The 21,470-nt window shown below is 44.7% G+C and overlaps 1 protein-coding gene across 3 annotated transcripts in view; it reads right to left on the bottom strand.

The window, feature by feature from the left end:
* C5H7orf57 (chromosome 5 C7orf57 homolog) overlaps positions 1-21,470 on the bottom strand; it is a 130,497-nt gene that overhangs the window by 83,762 nt on the left and 25,265 nt on the right. For 2 of the 3 annotated variants that reach the window (XM_068234537.1, XM_068234538.1), the window contains exon 2: positions 13,295-13,353. In XM_068234537.1, coding sequence (XP_068090638.1) covers positions 13,295-13,343 — 49 coding nt within the window. In that variant the 5' untranslated portion in view covers positions 13,344-13,353. Of the gene's footprint in view, positions 1-13,294; positions 13,354-14,323; positions 14,359-21,470 lie in introns of those variants that run through there. The other variant, XM_068234535.1, reaches the window with a different exon arrangement.

Raw genomic sequence — 21,470 nt, 5'->3', positions numbered from 1 at the left:
TCTCGAAGTTGGACTTAAGGGGTGCATACAACCTTGTGCGGATCAGGGACATCGATGAATGGAAGACGGCCTTTAACACGCGTTGTGTAACGCCCGGCCGTCTTTCAGGAACTGATCAATGAGGTTTTCAGAGAGGTTTTAGGCAAATTTGTCTTGGTATATTTAGATGACATACTAATTTTCTCATCTAACCTCTCAGAACACAGGGATCATGTTAAGTTTGTATTACGGAAGTTAAGACAAAACATGCTGTATGCTAAGTTGGAGAAGTGCATTTTCGAGGTGACCTCCGTCGCCTTTCTGGGGTACATATTTTCAACCTCTGGTCTCTCTATGGACCCTGCTAAAGTTTCAGCTGTCTTGGAGTGGCCCCAACCTGTAGGACTGAAGGCTCTCCAGAGGTTCTTGGGGTTCGCCAACTACTATAGAAGATTCATAAAGGGGTACTCTACGGCGATCTCACCTCTCACCAGTCTCACCAAAAAAGGGGCAGATACTCACCACTGGTCCCCTGAGGCCCATGCTGCTTTCTCCACTCTGAAGAAATTGTTCTGTTCTGCACCCATATTAAGACCCGTTGACATCACCTTTCCCTTTATTGTAGAGGTGGATTCCTCAGAGGTAGGGGTAGGGGCTGTGCTGTCTCAGCGTTTTGGGTTGCAGGGAAAATTGCATCCTTGTGCCTATTTTTCTCGTAGATTTTCACCCGCAGAGAAAAACTATGATATAGGCAATAGGGAACTTCTAGCCATCAAGTTAGCCTTTGAGGAATGGCGCCATTGGCTAGAAGGGGCAGAACATACCATTACTGTTTACACTGACCACAAGAATCTGGAATACATTGAGGGAGCTAAAAGACTTAGCCCCCCACAGGCCCGGTGGTCATTGTTTTTCTCGAGATTCAGATTTGTAATCACGTATACCCCTGGTAGTAAAAACATCACGGCAGATGCCTTATCCAGATGTTTCGAGCCCGAGACAGCACAGCCCTCAGACCCAGAAACCATTCTCCCGCAGAAAGTGGTCCTGGCAGCTACTGAGACCTGGAGGGACTGCGCAGAGACGTTGGGTCCATTCCAACAGGATGTACCAGAGGGGAAGCCTGAAGGGGTCATGTTTGTACCACTGCCTTTTCGTCTACAGATATTGCAGCTGTTCCATTCCCACAAGAATGCTGGGCATCCTGGGGCCACCAGAACGCAGGACCTTGTTGCTAGGTGTGCTTGGTGGCCATCATTGGCAACTGACTGCAAGGAGTATGTGAGAGAATGTGCAGTGTGTGCAAGGAGCAAACCCTCCCGTCAGGCACCTGTGGGGACATTACAGCCTTTGCCAGTCCCGAGTGGACCATGGACCCATCTGTCCATGGATTTTGTGGGTGAGCTACCCAGGTCTGAGGGCATGACGGTCATTTGGGTGGTAGTCGATAGATTCAGTAAGATGGCCCATTTTGTTTCCCTGAAAGGACTCCCCTCGGCCCAGGAATTGGCCGATCTCTTCATCCTGCATATTTTCCGGCTGCATGGCATTCCGGAAAATATAGTGTCAGATCGGGGAGTCCAATTTGTTTCCAAGTTTTGGAGGGCATTCTGCCATCAGTTAGACATGGAGCTTTCTTTTTCATCAGGCTAGCACCCACAGACCAATGGCCAGACCGAGAGAACCAATCAGTTTCTAGAACAGTTTCTGAGGTGTTATGTTGCGGATGCACTAACCAACTGGGTCAAATTCTTGCCGTTTGCAGAATTTGCACACAACAATCTGAAAAGCTCTTCCTCAGGATTTTCCCCGTTTCAGGTGGTGACAGGAAGGTTACCTAAGTTCACCCCATTACCAGTGGCTTCTACTCCGTTTCCAGCCCTGCAGGATTGGCAAAAGTCATTGAAACAAATTTGGGGAATAAAGAACCTGGTGAAGGCTTTTCAGAGTCAGAAAAAACAGGCTGACAAGAGACGTTCCGTAGAGTGGGAATTACGTCCAGGAGACTTGGTCTGGGTGTCAACACGACATTTGGCTCTGAAGCAAATGTCGCCCAAGTTAGGTCCCAGGTTTGTGGGTCCTTTTCCAGTGACCAGGAGAATCAATAAGGTCACTTATGCCATTGATCTCCCCACCAGCATGCGAGGTGTGAGATCATTCCATGTGTCCTTGCTCAAGCCGGCAGTGCACGTGGATTCCACCCCCCCCCCCCCCCGTGTTGGTAGATGACCAACCCGAGTATGAAGTCATGGCTTGTGCAGAACTCTGTGCAGTATTTAGTCCACTGGAAGGGGTATGGCATAGAGGAAAGAACTTGGTTGCCAGACTGTCGTATGCACGCAGAGGACTTGAAAAGGGAGTTCCATAACTTACATCCTGGAAAGCCGGGTAGGAGTTGTCAGGAGTCCACTCCCAGGGAGGGGGGTACTGTGAGAAAACGCGGAAAAGCCGCTACGCATACTGACAACAAGGTGGTTGATTCCGCGTCCAACGCGGTGGCTTGCACGCGGAGGCGTGCGTCTGGTAACATGGCACGACGCGGAAAAGCCGCGCGCTAAGAGGCAGAACTTTTATGACGGCCAAGAGGGGACCAGCTGACCAGGCTGGTCAGCTGACGCCAGAGCAAGTTTCTATTGGTCCATCACTTAGGGGTGGCACCAGAGAGCGCTACACTATATATAGTTGCTGCTGGCCAGTCACAAGTTGTCTGCCGTTGCGAACACTACGTGGAAGCACTCAGACCTTAATCAGATCCTGCAGTGTGTTTGAACCAGGTGGACCTGGGAATTCACACTGAGCCAGATTACTTGTATTGTATCAATCTGTTTATGCTTAGACCAGTTCCAGGGTGTAGAGACCACGGACCTCACACTCAGACTAGGAAACTTGTGTTATCAATCTGTTATACATCAGACTAGTTCCAGGGTGCAGAGACCACGGACCTCACACTCAGACTAGGGAACTTGTGTTACCATTCTCTTATACATCAGACTAGTTCCAGGGTGTTGAGACCAAGGACCTCACACCCAGACTAGGCATTGTTTGATATCTGTTATGACTTATTGCTTTCCTGACTACTCCTCTGATCTCTGATTCGGTACCTCGCATATCTGATTCTTTGTTGCCAAACCCTGCTAGCCTTGGATACCGAATCAGCCTTCTGTCTATGTACCTTATCTGACCGTGTGTTGCCGACCTGGCTTGCCCGACCTCGAGAGCTGTCTCTACTATTAAGAGATAGTCTCCAGATCACTCAGTGACATTCATCTTGAGTGTCACTCTCTCTCTGGACCTTCCTTCTTCCAGCCTGACTCCGCCCCTTGGGGAGTCTCAGGCTACTGGAAGGTTTCCTTATCTCTAGAGCAGTATTGCCCATACTGTCTCTAATTTCCTGTGCTATATTCAAAGTATTACTGTTACACCAAACACTCACATTATCCAGGTGTCCAGAGGTTAGCAATATATCTGTATTATCGGTGATTCTGCAGATCATCAATAATCAGGTATATATCTGTATTCTTGGTGATACTGCAGATCACCAATAATCAGATTCTCTCTGCGTGCTGACACCGATCGTTACAAGAGCCAATATTTAGCTACTGATATATGTGTTTTTTTTCTCTGAGACCCTATACCTAACAGCTCCTCTTTAAAACCATTGTCTGTCAACACAACTCATCACTGTATACAGGAATGTACGTACAAACTCTACTGTGCAAAGAAGAAATACTCCACCGATTGGTACAGTGGGAAAGCTCAGAAATTCAAAATGTAAATTTCCTACCAAGGTTTTATTTGAAATTATTACACCCAATTTCTAGCGGTCCACTCAATGAACCAACAGGTAGCCCCAGCAGGAAATTAAATTAAGCTGCCCACAGGGCTTCTGATGAGAACTGTGATTGGATGCAATGAGAATGGACAGCATGCAGTAGCTGTCAAACTAACAAACGTTGATTTGAGTAATACCTTTAATGACAAACTGTACATGGTTTATTGCAAGCTTTCAAAATGTTAAGTTTCTTCTTCAGGCATTATATTAATTTTCTTCTTCGGGCATTATACAGAATTGGATCAGAACTGTACCTTTACCTGAATTAATGTTTGTTGGTTTGATGTCAGTATTTCTGCTCCATGACTAACACTGAACCATACTTCACTTACATGCATTAGCTGCAATCAAACTTACAGGTTATCATAAGAAAATAAGAATTGAAGAATAGAACAAGAACAGAAGAGCAAAGATATATATGGATGAAAAACCTGGAAAAATAGACAGAAGTACAGGTAGTCCCCGACTTGCAAACGTCAGACTTACAAATGGCATGGATTCTGTGGGAACAAGCCAAAAAAACCATTAAAATTGGACCTGTAGTTTTTGAGAAAATCGATTTTAAAAAATTAAAAGAAAAATGACTCTTAAAGTTGTATGAGCAGGTACAAGGCGCAGAGGTGACACAGAGGGGGGCACTGGAGGCACAGTGGGGCACAAAGGAGGTACAGGAGACAGAAATAGCACAGTGTTACAACTTACAGGACATCCAAGGTGAAAATAAACTGAGATAAACAATTGTATCTACCGGTATCCTCCTTCTTCCAAAAATGACTTTTTTTTAGTAATCTCAGTTTTAATTTATATTTAAAGTATGCCAGAGCTAAAATCTACGAACTGTTGACCCTTTCCATTTCTTTTCTGCTCTCAGAAGCCATTTACTGCCAGGAAAGTGTTTTATGACTGCAATTCTGTGAGGCCTGGCAGAGTATCAACCTACAGTTTAGCTCTGATGCCCTAAACTATCACCGCAGTCTTCACCCTGTGTGGCACGACCTTGAATGGGAGGTGAGGAGAATGGGAGGTGAGGAGACAACACCTACCCGACTTCGGTTACACTCAGGACTTATATGCGCAAGGTATCAGAGCTGAACAGAGGGTAGGCAAATAAGCCAACAAACCACACTAGAGATAAAGCAGAGTCTAAACAGTCCAAGTCAGCAATGAATATCAAAAAGTACCAGAACGCTAGGCAACGACAGGTCCAGAAACAATCTAAAGTTTAACACAGGAAATCAGAGGTTCGCAGTACCGAAGGGCTAGGCAAGATGTAATCCGGTAATCAGGCAAAAGTCAGTCCAGGCGGCGATAAAAACGTAGTCCAAACACAGGCATACTGTTACAGTGGCTTGCAAAAGTATTCGGCCCCCTTGAAATTTTCCACATTTTGTCACGTTACTGCCACAAACATGCATCAATTATATTGGAATTCCACGTGAAAGATCAATACAAAGTGGTGTACACGTGAGAAGTGGATCGAAAATCATACATCATTCCAAACATTTTTTACAAATAAATAACTGCAATGTGGGGTGTGCGTAATTATTCGGCCCCCTGAGTCAATACTTTGTAGAACCACCTTTTGCTGCAATTACAGCTGCCAGTCTTTTAGGGTATGTCTCTACCAGCTTTGCACATCTAGAGACTGAAATCCTTGCCCATTCTTTGTAAAACAGCTCCAGCTCAATCAGATTAGATGGACAGCGTTTGTGAACAGCAGTTTTCAGATCTTGCCACAGATTCTCGATTGGATTTAGATCTGGACTTTGACTGGGCCATTCTAACACATAGATATGTTTTGTTCTAAACCATTCCATTGTTGCCCTGGCTTTATGTTTAGGGTCATTGTCCTGCTGGAAGGTGAACCTCCGCCTCAGTCTCAGACTCAGGGCCGGATTTAGGCCAAGGCCCCCTAGTCCATGGTCTAGGGCACCACAGGAGGAAGAGCACCAAAGCAGCAGGCTAAACTGGTGCAGTATTTGCAAGCTTGCAAATGCTGCAATGCAGGGAGATCAGGCTAGCCCCTGACCGCCGTAATCTGCTGCTAGCCTCCTGTGCAGCAGCCACCTTGCTCTCTGTGCACATTTGCATTATGGCCGGTGGCTATGGACTTGGGCAGCATTGGAGACGGAAAGGAAGAGGAAGCTTCTGCACTAGAGATGAGCGGAAAAATGAGTGACACTGATGGCTGCGGTGTGAAGGCGAGCTGTCTACTTATACTGAAAGGTGGGGGGGGGGAGGAGGAGGGATTAAGGGAGTCATCTGGCTACCTATACTAGAGGGAAAGGGGGGAGGGGTCACCTGGCTACATATACTAGAGGGAAGGGGTCATCTGGCTACCTATATTGGGGGGTCATCAGGCTACCTATACTATAGGGAAGGGGGAGGGGTCATCTCGCTACCTATACTGAAGGGGGCGGCTGGTGACAGTGGCCTAGGGCGGTAAAGAGTACAAAGTACAAGTCTGACCCAGTCCTGACCCAGGCAGAAACTGTCACTTGCATACCTGATTTTTAATTCTTTCAAGCAAAGAAATAAAAAAAGGAACACAGCATAGTTAATTGTGTGCTTGGCACTGTACATACACGTCTATCTCATTATGTCTCATTATGTCACATGTCACCTCGAATGTCCTTTGAGACTCTGCACACCGTGCAAACAGCTGTCAGGCAGCTCACCGCTCCCACCTCACCCCACAGCCCAGTAGGAAACGGGTAGGAAGGATTTCTATATGTCTGCTTTTTAACCCCCTTGGCGGTATGAAACATTCCGCCAGGGGGAAGCGCAGCAGGTTTTTTTAATTTATTTTTTGTTTAAATCATGTAGCGAGCCCAGGGCTCGCTACATGATAGCCGCTGCTCAGCGGCATCCCCCCACCCTCTTCGATCGCCTTCGGCGATCTCCGATCAGGAAATCCCGTTCAAAGAACGGGATTGGCACTGATTGGCCAGGCAGCGCACGGGGTCTGGGGGGGTGCCGCACTCCGCACCCGATAGCGGCGATCGGGCGCGGGGCGGCGGCGATCGGGGTGCTGGCGCAGCTAGCAAAGTGCTAGCTGCGTCCAGCAAAAAAAAAATATGTAAATCGGCCCAGTAGGGCCTGAGCGGCACCCTCCAGCGGCTTACCCCGTGTCACACACGGGTTTACCGCTAAGGAGGTTAACCAATTTTTGATTTGTGGCCGGAAAAATAACGTTTTTTTTATAGATTGCATGTGCCAACTGCTGTTGCTTCTCTTTTCATGGAATAATAATTGCTTGTGTGAGGACAATTAGAGCACGCAATCTGGGCCACGTAACAACCCGTTTTCTTGTAGTTTTGTGATCCGCATATCTAAGATCTGTACCATTGAGGAAGACTGTAGTGCCTGTACTCTATATATTTTTATCATACCTCTCCATTTCTCATGTGAGGATTTAGGCTGTGTTCCCATTAGAACAGATACAAAATGAACACGGTGAGTGCATTTGCTAAGCATGCATTTTGCATTCACTCCACGTTCGTTCACCGTCCTGAAGCGATCGCCACCCACCTGTCCCGCTGCCGCTCGCCGCCGCTCGGTCCCTCTCTGAAAACAGTCTGGAGGCCAGCAGAACCATAGGGCTCTCCATATACTGCATTAGGCCAATTCTCCCTAGGAACTGGGAACATTTTCATTGGTGCACCATAAACCAATGAGAATTCTCACTGTTGCTGAGGATTCCCTGAGGATGTGCTATAGTGCACATGGTTATTTATATGGAGGTTAGGTTCTTCAAAATCACAGACAGGGTGATCCTTATACTGCAGTGCTTGATTTGTGGAGTCCTCACTTTACAAACCAGTGAGATATTTGAGTAGTGATGCAATACAGCATTTATGGAAATATGGCAACACTAGACTACTGTATACATATCTGTAGGGTTTTTCAGGACTATATATTTTAATTTGTTTCTAGTCATGTTCAACACTAAGCTTAAGATGCGTTGATCGCAATATACTGGTCAATCACAAAGGACTACTGGGTAGATCGTAGTTGCGCATGCCAATGTCAAACAAGAACAGCGGAGTGGTGCACCGGACGCAGTGCAAAACCGCCAAAAAGTGGAGCGTAGAGCAAGCCGAGCAGGCTTCACTCACCTATCCCTCTTCAACTCTGTTGTATAGTCTCATCTCGGTGAAATCCTCTAGTGGTGTCTCTCATTACGTGCGCTCTCAGGGGTTTATAGATATGAGACTGTGTGACAGGAAGGGCTGAAGAGGAATCCTGGCTGTGCTGCCTGGTGAGTGAGGCATGCTCCACTGCCCTGGATATGGTAGGGAGGCTACCTAATACTGGGGTACATCTGGCTGTCTATGCTAGGGAGGGGGCTGCCAGTACTGGGGGCTCATCTGGCTGTCTATGCTGGGGAGGGGGCTGCCAGTACTGGGGGCTCATCTGGCTGTCTATGCTGGGGAGGAGGGCTGCCAATACTGGAGGCACATCTGTTTGTCTATGTTGGGGAGGAGGCTGCTAATATTAGGACTAGGCGCACATCTGGCTGTCCTCTGCCCCCTGTGTGTGCTCCTCTGCCCCGTGTGTCCTCCTCTGCCCCCATGTATAAGTATATGCAGCGGCAGCATGGCTCACCTTATCCATGGCTCCAGTGGTGATCAGAGACCTCTCCCTCACGGCTCCCCTAGTGCTGGCTTCTGCTGATCACGTCATGAGATGAGCCATGCAGCCGCTGTACACCGGGAGCGGAAGAGGACATACGGGGCAGAGGAGGAGGACATGGGGAAAATACAGGGAGTCCCCAACATCGCATTGCATCGATGGGCATTGTACTCCGAGTCCTTGTATTTGGCATATTAGATGCAGGTACTTTTTGTCCCCATTTTTGGGGGAGAAAAAATGCTTTCTATATGCCAAACAATACAGTACTTAGATATTGTTGTATCAATAGCAACAGAGCTTAAATGCCAAAAATGTCAGGAACCTTAACTTTATTCATTAAGCATTGTCATTAATATTCTGGACTATTTTATATGTATTATTTAGGACTATTTTATATGTATTATTTAGGAGATGACTAGTGTATAATATCCAACAAAATAAATTTCCTCCAAAATAAAAAACATGTTAAAGGGACCCGGGCCAGTTATCTAAAATGGCCAAATTAACTTACCTGGGGCTTCCTCCAGCCCCTCGCAGTCTGTAGGGTGCCCCGGCGTCCTCTGGGTTCCCTCTGTTCTTCTCACAGTGGCTACATTAGAGCGACGACTTCAGCTGAAGTCGTGCACAGCTGCAAAGGCACGACCCCTCTGCGCACTCGCTTGTGTGCATATCGCCGCGAGAATTCTGCACGCACGCAGTTCTTGAAAGAATGAACCGCACGTGCGCAGAACACTCATGCTGACAGGCATGCGAGCAAGACGCGCACACAGCGGGGCCGCGCATGCGCAGTTGGGCATGACTTTGGCTGAAGTCGCCACTCTAACAGAGAAGGGGAGAACGGAGGGAGCCCGGAGGACACTGGGTACCTGCCGGACTACGAGGGGCTGAAGGAAGCCCCAGCTAAATTAATTTGGCCATTTTAGATCACTGCTCAGGGTCCCTTTAAGGACAGCTTGCAGTAACAGCCATTCTATTGCATCAAAAGCCTCTATTATATCAAGCAAGACCATTGCATGTTGTTCCATGCTTTTATAGAGTATTCTGATATTAAGGCCTCTTTTGCACAAGAGGCTAATGGTGGTTAACTTACCGCTTGTCAGCTGCCTTCTGTTCACCAGCCGGGCGCTTACACATATTTATTGTTGTGTCGACGGTCAGCTGGGCACAGGGTGAGCCAAAAGACTACTCACCCTGTTCCCACTGACACTCCAGGCCAACGTTAAATACTATTACCCCTCCAAGTTGTAGCAACTCAGGGAATGTGTTTTCCTGCGCTGCTATGGCGTAAATAACATTACGGCCTATGGCAGCTCCTAAGTCAGGCACTGCGTGGAGCAGATCAGGCGCCGAGATGACCTGATTCGGGTGCTTACTACCTCCATATGGAGTTACAGCTGAACACATCTGTTGCTGTCTTCCGATATCACAAGATGCGATTCTTGCAAGGTAACGCCACTACAAACGATGACATGAATGATGTTACCAAATGCTGATATTTGGCCGCATAAAATTGCCTGGCAGCTAGGAGGTTGAACTGCCAATCAGCGTGGAGTTCAGCTGCCTGTGAAAAAGAGACTGCAGTGTGGTGCTTTTACCTTGCATAATGCTAGTCTAGTCTGGATATAACCAAATACAGAATTCCTCATTTAGCCGTTGTAATTCTTGGCAAGGATTCTGACATGAACTGCTAGGGATGAGATGATTCTTTAGGTCTCACAGAACTGAGGGTCCTTTCCAGGTTCCCTGGAGGAACTATCTTAAATCTTTTCTTCAAACACTTAGTATATATAAAAAGCATATATTAATATTTATGAAACCTAGCTGGAAACTCATCTAGACCTGATGCGTTTCTGTGTAGGTGTCTGCTGGTGGCTAAAGTAATATCTTTAGAGATAAAGGAGCTTCTAATCTATCTTGCTGTAGAAGGAAGCGACTGGGCAGTGTGACTTCTGATAGATATACTGCATATCCAAATCTATTTTTGTAGCAATTGATTTTCATGTTTATAAATCAGTGTAATAATGATAAGTGGCATTAACTTCCTATGCACCAAGCAGGGCCGGTTCTCTCATGAAGAAAGGTGAAACAGTTGCATCAGGTGCAGAGATTACAGGGACAGCATTATTGTAGAAGCATGCAGTCAGAGTAGGAAGAGAAGTGAGAGGAGAGCAAGGTGAAGAGGTCATTATTGGGGGAAAGCAGCTTGTTGTACAGTGTGAGGAGTCTGACTGTGAGTGAGGAGGGGGGAGGCAGGATAACAGCAGTGTTTCATTTGACTTGCACAGCAGAAGGGAGGAGGTGACACTGTTGTCCTGGCTGAGGAGGGGGCGCATACTCACAAGTTTGACTCGGGCAGCAAAAAGTCTAGAACTGGCCCTGGCACCAAGTACTAGTTTCCTATTATGATTATTTATGCTACAAAGTGCAGGAGGATAATTTATGGGGTAAGGGATTTTGGCTTTGAAACTGCTAGCTTTTTTTGTCCTGTTCATGAAAATGATTGTGAAAGAACTATTTACTTTGACCCGGTTCTAACACTAGCTGTTGAACCTTATGTGTATTACCATTCGGATGAGAGATTATCTCTAGTTCCAATACACGTCTGGCTATTCTAGAACTAGGACAACACACACATTAAAACATGAGAGGCATATGGAGGCGGACATATGTATTTTCTTTTAAACAATGCAGATTGCCTGGCTGTCCTGCTGAACCTCTGCCTCCAATACTAGCCATAGACCCTGAACAAGCATACAAATCAGGTTTTTTTTTACGTCTGACTGGATTAGCTACAGACTTGTTTCAGGTGTTTGATTCTATTACACTCAGACACTACAACAGCCAAAGAGATTAGCAGGATGGCCAGGCAACTGGTATTGTTTAAAAAAAACTAAATACAGCAGCCACCATATCCCTCTCAGTTCAGGTGTGCTTTTTTTAACCAAGAAGTTTACTATACAAAAAGACAGTAAATGTATACAGGCCCAGGTAGTGCAAGTCTTTGCTACTACAGAAAAAAAACAATAGTAGTGTTCATGGTGTGTATAAAATAGAGCAAATCTCATAGCCATATGAAGAGATACATCAAATGCCATTTTAGTGAATGTCAACAAAGCCATTAGTAGAAGGGTCATTCGAAAGGAAGACAGAACACAGTAAGAGGAATATATATAACCAAAGCTCTTGTGTGCCTATATACTCGTCTAAGTATATTATGTTCATAAGAATATAAGCATGACACATTTTGTGACAATCAGTGAAAGGTAAAATATGAGTTAAGTAGAAAGGATTATGTCCTATCTTTCCACCCATCCCATATTAAATGGAATTGTTGGATGCGGCCCCTATGTGTATAGACTAGCTTCTTGTATGCTAGGCCACTACCGCACTTTTTTTTTTCCAACAGGACAATAATGGAGAATCAGCAGCTAGACATGTATGTTTTGTAAGATCCAATAAAGCAAACTTTTTGGTAAAAGAGCTGTGCCGGATCGTTTTGGAAGATTTGGATTACTAACCCGGGTGGTACACGGGTGGATCCGTAGCACATCTGACTCCTGCAACATTTGAGTGCTGTCTCGCTTACTTGTTTTGGTGTTTCTCTAATTGCAAACCCAGAGATCCTTGTCCCGTATTATACCCAAAACACATAGCACAGGGTCCAGCTTAACGGGGCAGCCCATTGTATAACAAAGGAAATTTACAACTTGCAACCGGAGAATGGGGGAAGCCTCTTTAGGATCCAGAGGCTTCCCCCTCCCGAGGAAAGTATTCCCCAGATATCAGCTATTCTGCTGCTCCTCTGCCTCTAATACTTTTAGCCATAGCCTGAACAAGCATAGCCTGAACAAGCATAGGCAGATCAGGTGTTTCTGACATTATTGTCAGATCTGACAAGACTAGCTGCATGCTTATTTCTGGTGTTATTTACACACTACTACAGCCGAATACACTAGCAGGGCTGCCAGGCAACTGGTATTGTTTAAAAGGAAATAAATATGGCAGCCTCCATATTCTTCTCACTTCAGTTGTCCTTTAAACCCCTCTTGCCAAGGTTTTTTAGAGCCATTTTCAAATTGTTTTGTAGCATTTACGATAGGGCTCTGCCTCTGACATAGGTGACCTGGGTTCAAATCTTGGTTCTTCCTGTTCAGTAAGCCAGCACCTATTCAGTAAAGAGTTTTTGGGGTAGACTTCCACACAGCAACTGCCTATTGAGCATGCCCTAGTGGCTGCAGCTCAATCTCTTTGAGTCCGCCAGGAAAAAAGTGTAATATAAATGTTATTTATCTTGTCTTATTAGACTAAGTTCATTCATTATCAGGGTGGGCCACTTTAGCACAAGGTGAAGCTGAAAAATGGCTCACTCTGCTCCTACACAAACTCCGGCCCCGCGCTGATTACTATTCCCCCTCTGAGTTGTAGCAACTCGGGGCGACATGTAATATGGACACCAGCTATTGCCAGCAGCTACATTACTTTTTTTTTTTTATAATTGTGCAGCGACCGGCTGAAACTCAAGGCGCCCAAATCAGGCACACAGCGCTGGTGCCAAAATGACTGGTGCAGCACCGTGTGCAGAAATCAGCTGCCTCAGATTAGACTCTATCATAGATTCAGTGGGGTTAAGGAATAGCCAAAAGGAATTAAACCTTCACAGTGTGAAAGGGCAAAGTTCTCTCCAAGAGGTTTAAATGCAAATAAGTGAATGGTCAGAATTATGCTGGGAAAAAGAAAACACAGACGTGATTAAGGGAAACATAGATAGAAACAACCAGTTCTAGAGAGTGTGCTATATGTGCTTAAGTGACAGATAAAAAATATAATGTTTTACTTTTGAAAACTTACCACAAGTAGCATGTCTGGTGGGGACAGCAGATGCTTCTTTCTGACGCATTTTCTTCACTCTGCATAAATAAAATTGAAAGAAAAAGAAAATACAGAATTAAATATGACAGATATCTGCATTAATCTAATTCTACAAAACAATACAACTATTCTAGATGAAAGCAAGAAGTTTTATATCAGGATGATACCATTTATTGGCTAACTAAAAATGAATAAAAATAAGCAAGCTTTCGGCCTTGCAGCCTTCGTCTGGCTTATATCCTGTTAGTTTGCAAACTGGTGGTACAGACAGCTTATATACATGCAACATCAAAAGGGAAAACAGATATTATTTCAAGCATAAATACATGTCATTAAGATGCCTTAATTCACACAGACCATCGACCTGGGGTTAGAGGTTGTAAGCTAAGATAAGGATCCTTGTTTACTCCCTGCTCACAGACCTGGGAGTTGGACTGACACAGAGGTATCGTAAATTCTTAGTTCACAAGTTCAGCTATAATGGCTGAGAAAAGTTCAAATATCATCAGTCTCATACCAATATAGAAAGATGTTGTCCTTATTCAAACCGTTCTGCACAGCTTTGAACCAATTTATAAATTTTGTTTCTGCTATTAAACGATCATTTGACGTTTTGAAGCCACCCTTCAGGGCAGTGACACGAAGATCATCCATGCTGTGTCCGTTGGACCGAAAGTGTGTAGCAACTGGGAGTCCAGATTTGGTATCTTCTAGATGAGTAATTTATTGAAAAGTCATAGTAGCGAAAAACAAAATGTTTCTGCAACATGTTAACTATACTGTATATGTGTGGTAGGAAAAACACTGCAATGATAACTTTTAATGGTTAACTACAATATTTGAATAACATGAGCTTTTGGATCATTAGACCCCTTCTTAGGGGGTGGTTTTAAATGTATGCTGCGCCTTGTGTGTGTGTTATAAATCCTTTAACTACATCATAACATATTAAAGAGAACCTGAAGTAAAAATAAAAAGTCAAAATAAACATAAACATGTCATACTTACCTCCCATGTAGTCTGCTCATCAATCTCTTTCTCGTCTCCTGCGTCCTGTTTGTCCACTGTGATCGATGGAATTCTCAGTCCTCCATTTTGAAAATGGCCATTACCCCAGAACAGCTTCCTGGTCAGCACACTGTTAAACTGTAATATCATCCACTTGAGCCATAGAGAAACATGGACGTTACCTTCCACATTCAGTTGTAACTGACAGCAGCTGATATATAACTGACAGCAACTGGTATATTTCAGTTCACTTGAAGAGCTCACTGAAAGAAGAAAATTGTGAGTTTCTGAGAGGAACTGACGGTGAGGTAAGTATATAATATTAATTTGCACCTACGTCATGTGTTTATTTTCAATAATTTTACTCAGTTCAGGTTCCCTTTAAATCACTACCAACGTTCAGCAGATCAAAAGCTATATGAAGGTGGTGTCTGCTTTTAGGAACAAATCTATGCTACTGTCTAGGAAGCTGATACACTACCCAGTGGCCATGCAAGCTTCTTACTACCAACAAAAATTTGAATAATGTTAAAGTTTGGATCTAAAATAGGACAGCCAGTACAGGGGTGATGCAGGGCAAAGAAAAACTCCAGGAAGCCTACTTTTGAGACCTATATTTGAATGTAATCTCTTCTATGACATCTAAGCTTAAGCCATCAGATACCTAACCATAACTATTGATCTATTGTCTAAATATACCATATTTTTCAGACCATAAGATGCACTTTTTCTCCCACAAAATGGGGGGGGGGGGGGGGGAGAGTCACTAGCATCTTATGGTCCGAATGCACCAATTTCTGCCTGGTACCCTGTTCCCCTCTGCTCCATCCTCCTCTGTCCTGAGTTTCCCTTTCTAAAGTCCCCGCCTGTCCTGAGTTCAACTCTCTGTCTCCTGCCGTTGCTGCCTGTCCCAGGTTCTCACCTGTCCTGAGTTCCCCACTGTCCCGAGACCCCGCCTGCCGCCTGCCCCCCATGTGCGTCTCTCTATTGCATGGTACTGCATTGCTGGGCTGTGGGAAGGCTGTGGCTTACTGCAAAAGGACGGCACAGTGCTGAGATGTGAAGCGGTAATCCTCTGTTGAACAGCTGCTAAGAGGTCCATGCTCACATGCAACGTCTCTCTCCCTTAACTTCCGCATACGTCACTAATGCAGAAGTGAAGGGAGAGAAACTTTGCATGCGAGCATGGACCTCCCAGCTGCTATTCAACAGAGGAATACCGCTTCACATCTCAGCGCTGTGCCGTCCTTTTGCTGTACACTACAGCCTAGCAATGCCATAGCATGCATTAGAGAGACGCACATGGGGACAGGGACAGGCAACAGGGGGGACTTGGAACAGAGGAGAGCAGGAGACAGAGAGGGGGCAGAGGAGAGCAGGAGACAGAGAGGGGAACTCAGGACAGAGGAGACTGAACTGTATCACAGAGGCGCCAAAATATGTAAAAGCGATTAAAAACCATTTAAATAGAGGAGGTAGTGGTGGACTTACCTCCTCCTATAAGACACCAAAAATCGTTGGTTCATAAAACACAACAATTTATTTCACAAATACTCCACTTTGCAGGTTTAATCCTGCTTCATCAGGCAGTAAAAGGAGCAGTAACAAAACTGTGTTAGTAGTAGAGCCAAAAACCTCTGCCCTCCTCTGTCTTTTGGGACGAAGGAGGGCATGAGACAGAGAGGGGAAAGGTACAAGGGGAACAGAGGAGCACAAAGGGGACATAATAATTGGAGGGGATCCACAAGAAGTCCCTGGCACCATGGACGCACCAGGTTTAGTTTTAGTTTATTTTTTTCCCAGGATTTTGTCCTCTAAACCTAGGTGCGCCTTATAGTCCTGAGCAAAAATACAGTAAGGGCCCTTTTCCACTAGCAATGATTTGCTTGAACAAGTGGCCGCTGGTGTTTTGCCGATCGCTAGTGCACCGTGATTTACATGTTAATCACGGTGCACATTTTCCATTAGCGTGTATCGATTGCTCCCTGAGCGCAATCGAAGTGCCGCATGATTATTGCCGTGATTGCATTTCGCTCCCGATGGTGAGTTGGAAGCTACCCCACTAGTGACAAGAAAATCAGTAGGAGAAACATTGTATTGTGTCGAGTGGGAATGGTTGAAACTAGGCTGAAGGCTAGCAGCACAAAGTCTGAATCAAAATACAGGCTGAGGTAAGGGCTAGCAAGGTAAAGGTTGAAGGGTAAAGATTAAAACCCAAGGTCAGAACAGGTGGCTGGTTGAACAGGGTCAGAATACAGGGCAAGGTTAGTTAACAGAGCAAAGCCAGGGGAGTAAAGACCAGGTCATGACTGGTGGCCAACAGAGGAAGGTCATGGTACAGGTCAAGGTCAGGACTGACAGCTGGCAGATTCACTGAAATAAGCAGAGATTGGTGTTGACATTAGTCAACACCAATACCAACACCATACCTCCTAGCTACCACTTCTTAATCTTCTGACAGGTAGAGAAAAGGCCAATGAACTTCAGTCCCAGTCTCTTAAAAGGACAACTGACTTCCCAATTAGTAGTGGAAAACCATCTTGACATTTTATTCTTATATGCACATGTTTTGGTCCTGGCCTGGGCCTGTTCCATATTAATCTATAGGGTACTGAGGTTCTGAGTGGTAAATTCAAGTTCATACTATACACAGGGACTGAAAACTCAGTGTTTAATTTAGGATCCAGCTATAATAGGCAAATAAAGGACAGTGGCCATTTTAGGAGTGGACTAACTGTTGGTAAATTCAGCAGTGGGAACAATTTGATCCAGTTGTCCTGAGAGGCTGAGACAAAACAAAAATGTATTGTTTGAGAATTTTGTTAATTTCAGTTTGGCCACTGGACTGAGGATGATACCTGGAAGAAAGACGGTAATGTATCAGTAGCTTTCTGAAAAGTTCTTGCCAGAGCTATGAGGTAAGTTGTACTCCTCAGAGACTAAATCTGAGGGTAATCCATGTGGTCTAACAATTTACTTCAAGAAGCTTTTTGTGGTATTGGTATGGAGGTAAAATGTGCCATCTTCAGTAGATGGTCAACCGCAAGGAGGATGTAAGAATAACCTTTGGAAATTGGCATTCCACAATAAGGTTATGCAATTCAATTCAATTCAAGCACTTTATTGTCATTGTGTAACACAACGAAATTACTTTTCATAACAACCCCACGGTGCATATAGGGAACATAGTGATAGTAACAAGGGTAGGAAGAGAAGAAATTATACAAGTATGCCAGGTAAGTATGTCAGGTATTACAGATATTTTAACAATTTGTACACAGTGTTAATTATGTCAGAGAGGATTTAGAGTTCATCAAGTTTATGGCGGATGGGAAAAAGCTGTTTTTCAGTCTGATTGTGTGTGTGCGGATTGATCTAAAACGTTTACCTGATGGAAGTAGCTCAAACAAGCCATTTCCAGTAGCTCAAACAAGCCATTATAACAATCAAGGGGATGGAACAGAAAGCATAAAGAAGGCCCAAGGTTTTGTCTTTGAATGGGCATAAGTGCAGTAGCAAATAAATGAGTTGCAGTTCCTCACCATTTCTGGCCACTAAACATTCTATTTCAACAAATCAACATCTTGGAGTTTCCAAAATGTTGTGCAAACAATTGGTTATGACGGAATTCCAAGACTTTGACCCTTAGACATTCAGGTACAAATATCATGGTATCATACCATGCCATGAGACCATCCTGATGATGTATCTTGTCTATTTGGTCTCGGGGTGACCATAGCTTCAGAGAATTTGGATAAGGAAGCTTTTAGACACTGGTGAAGCTAGTATGCTAACGAGGTTAGTATCAGAGGCTGAGCCCCTTCAAGGAGGTATTTCCATTCTCCCAAATTGAATTTAATAGCAAGAAGTCCAACATTTGCAGTTCTTCTCAGAGGGAATACATTTCCTAGAGAAAAAAATGCACTGAGGTGCAGAAAGTACTTTGGTCTAAAGCACGGTGATAAGAAAGCTGCAGTGGCCATCTCAGAGACGTCAAACTCTAGGAAAAATGGAACAGTGGACTTAGGATGCTTGAGGATTGGTGCTGAAGTAAACTTTAAATTAAAGAGGTGCTTTAGCGAAAAGGGGAAAAATAAATCAATACATTTGCAAAGTGAGAAGTTAAAGAGACTCTGAAGCCTCTTAAAAATCCTATTTTTATTAAACCATCCTGTTTAATACCTTAATCCTACCTAAATCGCTGCATTCCCGCGGCTGTAAGCTATCTAAAACCCCCCTAACTCCCCGGGGGGTGATCCGGGGAGCGCTTCTGTGTGAGGCAGGGCTATGAGCCGCAGCCTTGCCTCACACGCGTCTGTCAGCGGCGGATCTCTGCCTCTCCCCCGCCCCTCTAAGTCTTCCTTCGCTGAGAGGGGCGGGGGAGAGGCGGAGATCCGCCGCTGACAGACGCGTGTGAGTCAAGGCTGCAGCTCATAGCCCTGCCTCACACGGAAGCTAATGCGGGCAGCAAAATCCACGACCAAGAAAGTTGTGGATTTTGCAGGGGAGAGGGAGGGCGAGTAAGGGGGGGTTTAGATAGCTTACAGGTGCGGGGATACGGCGGTTTAGGTAGGATTATGGTATTAAACAGGATGGTTTAATTAAAAAGGATTTTTAAGAGGCTTCAGAGTCTCTTTAAAACCTAGAAACGACATCAAGAAATGATTGATATTCGCCATGTAATTTGTTCATGTTGTTTGATCCACAATGAGCCTGCGGGTAAGCATCTTTACTACTGGCAGACAAGGAAAAAGCAAGACAGCACCAACTACCATAATTTATAACCACACCCAATAGCATTGCGATAGGCTAAAAGGTTGTTTATAGACATACATATGCACAGAGGGAGATACTGGTTGCTTGGCGGTTTGAAACAGCTGATATTACCCACAATACAACAAGGTTTACAGACAGGAAACTGTCAGGACATAGGTCCTGACATCACACTGTGGGAGGGGATTCACCACAATGTCAGCCATAAAGACCCCCAGATGATCTAGTCGTGAAAAAGTAAAGATTTCTCATGGGAAAGGGAGTATCAGTTACTGATTAGGACAAAGTTCAATCCTTTGTTACAGTTCCACCCAGTTTATCCAAAATGACTTGCACTTTTGAGGCCCAGTGGAAAAGGTTGGCATTTCATGATGAGACAAATGATGTAGCTACAACTACAAGACCTTTATCCATTGGCCTCAATTCACTAAGCAGTTTAGACTAGTCTACAGATGGTTTTTAGTCTACTGATTGTTTGGTGTAATGTTTTAGACCTGTTTTTAGACCTGGTCTAACATTCAGTAATTACACAATTCACAAAGGCAAACAAGGAGTAACCACGCCCACTTTTTCTGACAGAGATTAGACGAGCTGATTTCTGTCAGTAAAGTAATTCTGTGAGATATTTTAGAAGTTAGAATGGAACCTTTTGAATTAATTATGCAGGAGTTTAATTGTTTGCAGAGGAGAGCTCATCAAAGGAGAAGGATGTCAGTCATAGATACTCGTTTGTGAATTGCATCTTTTAATAATTTCCCCTGCTTTACCCACCAAATTACCAAATGTTTTAGACCAAGTCTAAAAACAGGTCTAAAACATTTGGTAATAGTGAATTCCCCTTTGATGCAATTGACCAAACCATCAGTACACTAAAAACCATCAGTAGACTAGTCTGCTTAGTGAATTGAGGCCATTGTATGTACAAATTACAAAGCCAGTGAAGCACTGAACTCTCTTTTGTGCCAAGAGACAGTCAATCAGGAACTTCAGAAATTATCTGGGAAACCATGGCTAAGCTGTAAGGAGAATTACAGAATTCCAAGAAGTGGGTTCGGACTGTTTCAAATAGAGATGGCTCGAACCTCCGATTTTAGGTTCGCGAACCTCGACACGAACTTTCGCAAAAGTCCGGGTTCGCGCGAACTTCGCAAAGCGCAATAGACTTCAATGGGGAGTCAAACTTTGAAAACTACAAACATTTATGCTGGCCACAAAAGTGATGGAAAAGATGTTTCAAGGGGTCTAACACCTGGAGTTTTGCATGGCGGAGTGGAATACATGCCAAAAGTCCCGGGGAAAATTTTGGATTTGACGCACAGCAGCGCTTTAAGGGCAGAAATCACATTGCAATGCTAAATTGGAGGCATAAAGTGCTTTAAAACATCTTGCATGTGTATATATCAATCAGGTAGTGTAATTAGTGTACTGCTTCACACTGACACACCAAACTCACTGTGTAACGCACCGCAAAGAGCTGTTTGTGTAGTGATGGCCTTGCTGGACTGGTGGGCACCATGGCAGGAGTGCAGGTCATGGCGGTTTTCAAGCTTATATGGGTGAACAGGTATGGAGTGACTGGTATATAATATAACACTGCGTGCTGTCACGCAGGTGCACTGAACAGGTATGCAGTGACTGGTATCAATACAATGTGCAGCTGTCACACACACAGGTACCGTGAACAGGTATGCAGTGACTGGTATCAATACAATGTGCAGCTGTCACACACACAGGTACCGTGAACAGGTATGCAGTGACTGATATTACAAATGTGCAGCTGTCACACACACAGGTACCGTGAACAGGTATGCAGTGACTGGTATATAATATAACACTGAGTGCTGTCACGCAGGTGCACTGATCAGGTATGCAGTGACTGGTATCAACACAATGTGCAGCTGTCACACACACAGGTACCGTGAACAGGTATGCAGTGACTAGTATTACAAATGTGCAGCTGTCAAACACAGGTACCATGAACAGGTATGCAGTGACTGGTATTACAAATGTGCAGCTGTCACACACACAGGTACTGTGAACAGGTATGCAGTGACTGGTATTACAAGTGTGCAGCTGTCACACATACAGGTGCCGTGAACAGGTATGCAGTGACTGGTATATAATATAACACTGCATGCTATCATGCAGGTGCACTGAACAGGTATGCAGTGACTGGTATCAATACAATGTGAAGCTGTCACACACACAGGTACTGTGAACAGGTATGCAGTGACTAGAATTACAAATGTGCAGTTGTCACACACACAGGTACCGTGAACAGGTATGCAGTGACTGGTATTACAAATGTGCAGCTGTCACACACATGCAGTGTAAAGGTAGGCACTGAATGCCCTGGGCCTGGCAATGGCACAGT

The sequence above is a fragment of the Hyperolius riggenbachi genome, chromosome 5, assembly GCF_040937935.1.
Source record: "Hyperolius riggenbachi isolate aHypRig1 chromosome 5, aHypRig1.pri, whole genome shotgun sequence".
NCBI classification, from domain to species: Eukaryota; Metazoa; Chordata; class Amphibia; order Anura; family Hyperoliidae; genus Hyperolius; species Hyperolius riggenbachi.
Note: the sequence above shows the minus strand (reverse complement) of the source record. Positions and strands in the feature narration are given on the sequence as shown.